General features: G+C 27.0%; 2 protein-coding genes across 2 annotated transcripts; one reads left to right on the top strand and one right to left on the bottom strand.

Moving 5' to 3' along the window:
- Positions 1–1,207: 1,207 nt before the first annotated feature.
- On the bottom strand, positions 1,208–5,334 carry LOC136080446 (GATA zinc finger domain-containing protein 14-like). The gene is made up of 3 exons (XM_065797087.1): positions 5,105–5,334; positions 4,801–4,908; positions 1,208–3,916 (listed from the first exon to the last, which is right to left on the bottom strand). The coding sequence occupies exons 1-3, from the start codon at positions 5,184–5,186 to the stop codon at positions 1,809–1,811; spliced, it is 2,298 nt and encodes a 765-aa protein (XP_065653159.1). The 5' UTR covers positions 5,187–5,334; the 3' UTR covers positions 1,208–1,808.
- Positions 5,335–6,154: 820 nt separating this feature from the next.
- On the top strand, positions 6,155–7,187 carry LOC136080106 (uncharacterized). Its single transcript, XM_065796715.1, has 2 exons — positions 6,155–6,211; positions 6,267–7,187. Exons 1-2 carry the CDS (start codon positions 6,155–6,157, stop codon positions 7,185–7,187), a joined length of 978 nt encoding a protein of 325 aa, XP_065652787.1.
- Positions 7,188–9,658: the final 2,471 nt, after the last annotated feature.

Below are 9,658 nucleotides of genomic sequence, written 5' to 3'. Positions count from 1 at the left end.
CTTGATGTTTTTGTAGGTAGCTGAGTCATCTTCTGGGTATGCAGGCAGGCATAGATCTTTTTTTCTATTGCAGAATATATATGCGGAGGAAAGCATGTTAATTTTAGTGGTTTCTTCTTGAATTCAGGTACGCCCATTTAATTAATGTATGTTCGTAGATAACGGATGAACCACTGATGATAGCCATCGAAAACTTATGGTAAAACGACAGAAATATCTTGTTGCATCGTCGCGTCCATATGAATAAAAAAAGCTAAACCATTATTTTAGTGTTCCTTTTTTCGTCCTTTTTCTTACACGAAATCTTATCCATATATACAAAGCTAAAAAGTACTATAACAATTTTAATTAAAATTGTCATTAAATATTTTATCATAAAATATAATATATATATATATATATATATATATATATATATATATATATATAAATATATATATATATATATATATATATATATATATATAAATATATATATATATATATATATATATATATATATATATATATATATATATATATATATATATATATATATATAAAATCATAGCGTACAACTTGTACAGTAAGTGAATTACAATTCATCAACTTTCCTATAGAACATTTATATTAAATATTTAACGCTAAATAAGTATGACCTTTAACAGTTAAAAACCCCTTTTTTTTTATAAATAAATATGAGTCTATAAAGTTAAAAACCAAAGGGGGATCCAACTGGTTTTTAACTTTTCTCCTGGTTTTTAAACCCCTACCCCACCACTACCACCAACAGAATCTAAAAGCCCTGAAATATTTTAGAAATGGAGGACCTCCTTCTTTTTTTTTAGGAGACGCAAATGTGATACAAAATACGAAAACGTTTAAACATCCCCCACCACCACCATCAAAGTTCCTGGATCCGTCACTGGTGAAAACATATTTATTTTAGACCCTAAGGTTATTTCTAATGATGGATGTTGAAAATTAAGTTCTTAATTTTTTAATTGAGAAACCAGAAAATCATTTTAAAATGATGAAGTATTTGAAAACAATGCTTGTTGTCCTTTACCCTGAAATACAAAATTAAAATGAAAATTATTGAGAGAAAAATGTTGTTTAGATTGAAAATTAGAAAAAACGTTAAAATTAAACCGAAGGATCTGAGCAAACTAAAAAATAGTCTCCATAGTTTTTATTCTTATTTGAAATACAAAAAAAATTCCAACTACAAGAGACTCAGTTTTTTGTTAATTTTAAATAGTATATACATTATTAAGGTATATTGTGCGTGAAAAGCATTTTGTTACTTGCTGTGTGTAGCAAATTTTTGTGTAGCACCTTGTTGTTTATCAACTTGTTGTATAGCAACTTGTTGAATAGCAACTTGTCGTATAGCAACTTGTTTGCTTTATAACGGCCTGTTGTGTTTAACTTGTTGTGTAGCAACTTGTTGTGTTTAACTTGTTGTGTAGCAACTTGTTGTGTTTAACTTGTTGTGTAGCAATCTTGTCATGCGCAACTTTTTTTGTAGCAACTTGTAACAAACAAATAAGAATATATATAACTTTTAAGTTAAAAATTAACTTCCACCTTGGACTAAAAAATAAATTAAAATAAATTTTGGTTAAAAAAAATTCATTAAAATATTCTTTCAATTGTTAAATAACTTTTTGTTATTAATTTATTATTTTAATCTCCTTATTATTTATATCTTCTCATTGTAAAATTGTTTTGTGATCTTTAAAAGTCGCTTTGATTTAATCCAAAAGTAGTCAAGTTTTTGGTTTTATATTTTTGTCATCTTTTTCAGAAAAAAAAATTATATTTTTTTAGCAGCATTCAAAATGGCAAGATGGTAAGCAATGCTTTTTACAACCAATATGGCAGACATTGGTGTTAGCTACATTATTTGTCTCAATATTTTTAGATGTTTCTTGTAGAAGAGAAATTAAATCTTGAATTCTACGTCGGGTTGCTGATAAAGTTGCTTCGGATAGTTTAATTGCTTTTGTGTTCGTATCTTTTAATGATAGAGCGTTTTCTCCGTATATTGAATTTGGAGATTGAGTATATGCGTCTTCGTAGTTTTTCTTAGGAGCTTGGATTTGTAAAGCTGGAGTGGGTTGTAAATCCACTTGCTTATTTTCTAAATAATTTTGATACATTGAATTTTCACAGCAAATATTTTCACAAAATGGAGAACAAAGCATTCCGCATGATGCAGCGCATTGGTTAGTTTGTTGAGAATAAAGTTCATTTTGATTGGTTTGTTGAGATTCATTTTGGATGACAGCTTGAGCAGGCATTGGATAACTTGTTAAATTATCTGTAAGTATAACACTTGGCTGCTTAGCAATATTTTCAGTTACTAAGTTACTTGATTGCGAAACACTCGGCTGCTGATTAACACTTTCGGAAACCGAGTCACTTGATTTTAATGTAAAAGATTCTTGGTTGGTTTTTGAATCGTAAAAGTTTGAGTAACTTGTATTATCGTTTTGATTAGTTGAAAATACATTTAGTATGTGGTTGGACTGCTTGTTGGCCTGTTTATTTAGATTACGATTTCCCTTCTTTTTTTTATTTTTATATGTCATTTTGTTTGATTTTTTGTTTAAAACTTTTGAATGGTTTGGATGCTGGTCTGCACTATAAGTTAATAGATCAACTTCCTGAAACTCTTGAAACATTGATGGCGCAGGTTTTAGTTTTTTGAAATTGTGAGGCTTTGAATTTGTAGTGTCTAATTTTCTTGATATAAATGGTTTAACTGCTGGTTCAATTTTAAAGTTTGAACTTTCTTTTTTTTGCATTGAATTTAATTTCACCATTTTATCATTCTCTATATTTTCCTTGATTGTTGTTTGTAGATTTGCTATTTCCTTTAATGCTTTAGTAATTTTACGTGTGTTATCTAACGCTTTTACTTTTTCTGTTTCTTTTGAGTCTTCTGAAGTCTGGAAGTTTTGATTTGTTGCTTGTGTATCTAAACTTAGATCGACGCTTTTCTTACCGTTATCGTTACTTTTGTTTTCATTACCGCTAACTTTGTTGCCATTGTTACCTTTGTCACCATTGTTACCATTGCCATTGCTTTTAATATCATTGAGCTTCTTTTTAAAAGTTTGATTATAATTTTTTTTTTGCCTCTTTTTTATTGACTTTTTCTTTTTATTTGACTTTTGTTTTTGAGTTAAAATATGAGAATCTTTTAGTTCATTGCTCACATAAAACGGGTTATATATGAAATTGCCATGTGGAGGTAGATGCTGAGTAGTTGATTCAGAACGAGGATATCCCAGTGGGTTTAACGTTAGCTCATAGTTTCCAGAATGTTGGTCTTCTAATTCTTCTGTGTGTGAGTTAAACTCATCGCTGTCGTAACCGTTCATATCATTGGTTTTTTCATTTATGAATTGCATTTTGTCAACATTTGAAGATAAAACAGATGATGATACATCAGTTCCATTTTCTTTTTCGTCATATTCTAATTTTATCACTTTGTCGTTTACTGCTTTTTTGTTGGTTATTTTACTGTTTTTTTCTTTACTTTCTTTTTTAGATTGTTTTTTTTTGTTTTTTAAAGTAGCTTTTTGTTCTGATTTATTCGATATAAAGTTATTTCGGTTTTTTAATTTTGATTTATGAGTGTGCTGTGAATGGTGGTGTGAAGGATGTTTTAACTTGTGGGTTGTGGCGTTATGCAGCTTACCAATATATGATTTAAACTTTCGATATTCGTTTTGCGTTTCTTGAAGCGATTTCAGTAGTTTACTTAAATCAAAACCTTCTTCGAACACAATAGAATGTTCGTTAACTTCTTCAGTAGAATTTTGTTTTTCACAGCAACTGAACTTGCAAGATGGCAAACATCGTGTTTTGCAGTAGGAATGGCATACAAAGCCTACCTCAAGTTGTTTTTGCTTAAGAACATTTTCTAAACATGATTAAAAATTAACGCAAATTCATAAAATAAAAGAATCACTAACTTATCTGTGTATATATATATATATATATATATATATATATATATATATATATATATATATATACATATATATATATATATATATATATATATATATATATATATATATATATATTAGTAACGGATTCAATTATATTAACTCAAACCTTTAAACAATAAAAATACATACTTTTGAATAATAATATATTTTTTTAAATTTAAATTACAGAAAGATATTTAGTACTGTTAAAATATTAAAAGTTTTTACCATATTTTGCTCTTATTCAAAAAGTAATTAAAATCACTGTGTAACACCTTTTTCATTTAACACAATGCTAAATGAAAAAAGTTTGATAAGTGATTTTCTACTAATTTATATTTATATATATATATATATATATATATATATATATATATATATATATATATATATATATATATATATATATATATATATATGCGCACAGTTTTATTATTTAAAGTTAGGTGCAAAACAGGTTTTTCAATTCTGCTGCGTTTTTTAAAATTATTACTTTTATCAATTAACAATAAAAGCGTTCACCCATTTGTTTACGTTCTAAATATTTTTAGTAAGATATATTTCAAGCTTAAAAAGTAGAAGAAGTTTTTATAAGTTGGACCAATCAAACTTGTAAAAATTATGCGGTACCCATATTAAACATAATCGGTTTTTCAAAACATTATGTAAATGCATTACCATTTACAAATTAATTGATACCAATAACTTTAAAAGACATTTTTTGGAAGCAATAACTTGTTATTGGAACAAAAAAAATATTTTAAATGTTAAAAACTTTTTTGAAGAGATCAAAAAGTTACCAAAAAAGTTATACCAAGAATCCGTCGTTTGATTTTATTTCTTCTTTCTGAGTTATCGACATTGGCGTTACAGCATGTACAAGAAGGAAGACATTTTTCAAAACATTTTGGATGACAAAAACCTTTTAAAAAAGTTGTTAAAAAAGTTTGAAAAAAATACTAATTAATTAACATTTTCTTTTTTCAAAAATTTTTTGAAATTTTTGAAAAAAACATTTCTGAAAAACAAGAACAACTTTGGAACTTCAAAGAGTAAATTTTTTTTTTTTCGCAAATAATTTTTTAGTTTAAAAAAAAATCGTTAAAAGTTTCCTATACCGTCGATTACACTTTTTCCAAAAACTCCAAATTCATTATAGTAACAATAGATTACTATTAAAGTCAATAGTTTTATTATCATCTTCGTTTTTAATTATTTGTAATATAATTTTCAAGATATATAAAATCCATTTTTTATGATTTTTTTTATTTTACTATTATATTTGCTGAATGAACTTGCGCGATGCTGCCTTGGCACTGTACCACTGAGTTCTTCGTTCTGTATAAATAAAAATTAAGTCTCAAATTTTAAATATAAAACATAAAAACATTGCATCATTTAAAAATTTCAAATTTTGCCACATAAAAATAAAAAAATAAAAAATATAAATGTAGTAAACTTTATAATGCTCATTTAATCTTTTTTTTTTAAATACTATACGATGTAAATAAAAATTGAAGCAAAAAAATTTAAGAAAATTGGAACATTGGTGCGAGAGGGAATGTTTATACAATTCAAAATTTTGACAAATTTTTAATTAAAATGTTCAATATGTCGAATTACATGCATTTAATAAACAGTTAAAACAAAAACCCACTAAAACAATATGGTTTTTAAGTATGCAGAAGAGAGTAAAATTCGAAAACAGTGCACGTCAGCACTCAAACAAATTTATACAACCAAAGTGTGAGATGCAGATTTTTTCTGTTCGGGAAATATTTTTTAAACCGTATGAATATAGATTTTTTATTCCTTAATGTTCCAGTTTTTCTAATTAGAGCATAATAATTTACGGTATCAAAAGGATGGATAAAGAAAACTTTTAATGTAAAACAGTTTTCTTTAAATGCAATAATAAATGTTTAACTAACTCTAGTCTTGCATAGTGCTATCGGCAGCAATGTATCTTGTTACAAATTTGATAGAGTAATAAGTTAGTCATAATTTATAATAAATCAAAAATATCTATTCTAACGGGCGATGCGGAAGTTATCGGACAAATCCTAATTTCATTATTTGAGCATAATAATTAGTTTTTGTGGTTTTATGCGTAGGCATAAACGTTCTATAAAATATAAACTTTATTATTTGAAACACAGTTATTTAAAATGAGGTTAAATACAACTGAACGAGAATCTTTTCGAAAGCGACTAAAAATGTTTTTTGTAAATAAACCTAATATAAACAAAAAAAAAAAAAATCGGAAATCATTTTGAAAAGGAAGGATTTGCTCGAAGACTTGAAACTGTTCAATCGTTTTCTGATAGAAAGCACCCTGGTCGTCCGACATCCTGGACTAGAGAAAAGAAAGCCCAATTAACGAGACTTGTCAACAATCGAAAAGGGGTCAATCAGAGAAAAATAGGTATTAAATTCGGTGTAAATCAATCGACAATTGGTCGTCAGTTAAAAAAAATGAAAATTAAATATAGAAAACGTGAGAAGACTCTAAAATACACTATAGAACAACAAATAAAGGCAAAGAAAAGACGCAGGAAACTAGTTAACCAACTCTATAACGCAAAATCGCTTCTAGTCATTGATGACGAAAAATACTTTTGTTTTGCAGGAGACAACATGCCTGGAAATTCTGGATACTACACAAACAACAAAAAGACATGCCCAGAAAGTGTTCGTTTTATAGAAAAAAATAAATTTCCAAAAAAATTATTAATGTGGATAGCCATATCTGACCGTGATATGTCCGAGCCATTGTTTCGCACTTCCAAGTCTGTAGCGATTAATTCATCAATCTATATTAATGAATGTTTAGAAAAACGACTTCTTCCATTTATTCACAAGTATCATGGAGACTTTAACTATTTATTTTGGCCAGATTTAGCAAGTTCTCATTATTCTAAAGATTCTCTAAATTGGATGGACCAATATGTCTATAACGTTGATAAAGAATCCAATCCCCCAAATGTGCCTCAAGCACGACCAATTGAAAATTTTTGGGGACATTTGGCACAGAAGGTTTACGAGGGAGGTTGGCAAGCTTCAACAGTGCAAGTTTTGATTGATCGCATTAAATTAAAACTACAAGAAATTGATTTAAACTTTTTACAGTCGCATATGAAAGGCGTCAGAGCAAAATTGAGATCAATTGTAGATGGTGGTGTTTTTTCATATAAAAAATAATATATTTTTATTAAAAGATAAATGCTTTATTTAAAAAAAATATAATAGCAGTTTGTTTTTTTATTTATAAATAAGTTATTGACGTTTTTATTTTGTCCGATAACTTCCGCATCACCCGTTATTGTCTCAAAAAGATCAATATGGACATTCAAACACTCTAAATAATTGTTCTTTATTTTGTAACTTAGCCAATTATATATAGTAGAGCTATTAAAAGCTTACATACTTTTCAGTTAAGTGAAGGACTTGCATTTAAAGAGCCCTTGGTCACCCTAGATTTACATGTTAGCTACTATCTTAAGTTTTTTCTAAACTTTATATGCTTAGCTTTAATTCTAAATTTTAAAATTAAAAGTTCAATCCCATTAATAGAAAAGGGTAGTTCCCCACTTTCATTGTCTCTTTGCGCATCTTGTGTTTTGGAGATTTTAGAATGAGAGAGAATTGTAACAACAGCTTTAATAAAAAAGCTGCATATGAACGAAGACATAAAAGAAAATATCTTCAATTGATGCTGTGTCGAGTTAAAATCAATTTCTCTACAAGTTGTTATAATTTGAGACTGGAAACAAAAAATAAGATAAAAATGACATTGTTACCTCATTATCTACACTAGGTATTTACGTTTTCTCAGGTGTGAGGTATTTAAATTTCCTTAGATGTGAGGTAGTTTATGTTCAGTTACATATTAAGTCAGGTATTTATACTCAAATATTGAGGTTAATATATTTTACTTCTAATAGAAAATTTCCCAACGTATTTAAAACGTTTCCCAACGTATTTAAAAGATTCAAAAATTGATTAAAAGATTGTTAAGCTTTTTATTTTATAAACAAAGGTAAAAATTTTTAAGTTAAAACAAACTAAAATTGTGCAACTTTTATTTGAAAAAGGTTGTAAAGGTTACATAAACAACTTTAAAATGAAATATTTGATAAATTCAAGATAACAAAGTAGGAGTTTTAAAGTGAAATGTTACTTTGTTTTTTTTTATTTAAAAAAGTTTAAACACATTAATTACTAATGAGCAATGAAATATTTTTGAAATATTTTTCAAACCAAGTTTTTAAACCAAGTTTTCAAACCAAGTTTTCAAACCAAGTTTTCAAACCAAGTTTAAAAACTTGGTTTAAAAGACTCTTTAGACAAAAAAAATGTTTTAGAAACATTTTTCAAACTAAAAATGATTTTTTAACCCAAAATATTAGCGTAGTCACTGTATGCGTAGACAGAATAAGTATGCGTACATATGGTATTTTTGCCGCTAGCTACTACATAACTACAATTCTCCAGCTACTGGATAACTGAAGTCACCTATTGCTATAGCTATATACTTATGGCGGTTTTTTAGTTAGCAATTTTAAAAGAATATGTTAATAGCTAAACATTGTGCTAAAAAAACTTTGCAGCTAAAACATAACTCTAAATTTGTAGCTACCAACATTAGATAGGGTGGGGTTGGGTAATATGGATAGAATTTTATATAGATATTTTTTTAATATAACTTTTTTTTTAGTTAATTACTACCATAAAAACTTTTGTTATTTTTCTTTACATCCAGGGTGTATACAATAGAATCACAATGAGTAGAAAATAAATATATTTTCAATAACTAACTTACTAATCCTTTTTTAACAACACCCTTCATATATCCATATTACCCCACTGGTGGGGTAATACGGATACTCATAATATATTTGATACATATATCACACTTATTGCTTTTCATGAATTTAAAAGGTCAAACTATATTGGTTATGACAAGCAGTTTTCTTTTTCTGACTGATATAGTCTTCTTTTTAGTTTTGTTCTTCTCTTTTTCTTGCAACCTTGCGTCAACATCTTGAGCTGTTAAAACTCTGCCTTTTTTGGCCAGAAGACTTTGATACATTGTATACTGACTCCTCTTCCTTAACAAGCTGTATGACAGTCATTAATTTGCTGTGATTGTATGTACCAATAGTCTTGCACTGATATTTTATTTCAGGCATGATAGTTTATTTCAGTCTTATTATTTTATCTAAAATATTATAAAATTAACTTTAATTATGTAAAATGTAATATTTAATTATAAAGTAAAATACAGTAATAAAATAAAACGAGGAATACAAAAATAAAATATGAAATATTTAAATGGGAGTTAAAGTTTTACCCTTGCCATTCAAAGAAAACAAATTTGAACTATGAATATAAATAGTTCGGTAACATAAGATAAAACTATTATATGTTACTGAAAAATGTATAACACTATATTTAAAAGCAAAAGTGAGCTTAAGTATATAAATAAATGTCATGCAGCTTATGATTTTGTAATAAAATTCTATAATGTTAATAGGATTTTATATATTTTATATATATCTATTTTACCCCACTATTATTTTTACCTGTATATCCATTTTACCCCATTTTAGATTTTTGTTTATTTATCAATACGGGTTAGAGAATTTATAAATTAAATTTTACATGTTGTT

The sequence above is a fragment of the Hydra vulgaris genome, chromosome 05 (assembly GCF_038396675.1).
Source record: "Hydra vulgaris chromosome 05, alternate assembly HydraT2T_AEP".
NCBI classification, from domain to species: Eukaryota; Metazoa; Cnidaria; class Hydrozoa; order Anthoathecata; family Hydridae; genus Hydra; species Hydra vulgaris.
Note: the sequence above shows the minus strand (reverse complement) of the source record. Positions and strands in the feature narration are given on the sequence as shown.

Coding starts and splice junctions, on each gene's coding strand:
- LOC136080106 (XM_065796715.1), top strand. CDS start 6,155: ATGAGGTTAAATACAACTGAACGAGAATCTTTTCGAAAGCGACTAAAA. Junction 6,212..6,266: donor AGCGACTAAAAATGTTTTTT/GTAAATAAACCT, acceptor CATTTTGAAAAG/GAAGGATTTGCTCGAAGACT.
- LOC136080446 (XM_065797087.1), bottom strand. CDS start 5,186: ATGATAATAAAACTATTGACTTTAATAGTAATCTATTGTTACTATAAT. Junction 4,909..5,104: donor TGGAAAAAGTGTAATCGACG/GTATAGGAAACT, acceptor CTTTTTTAAAAG/GTTTTTGTCATCCAAAATGT. Junction 3,917..4,800: donor AATCAAACGACGGATTCTTG/GTATAACTTTTT, acceptor AATCATGTTTAG/AAAATGTTCTTAAGCAAAAA.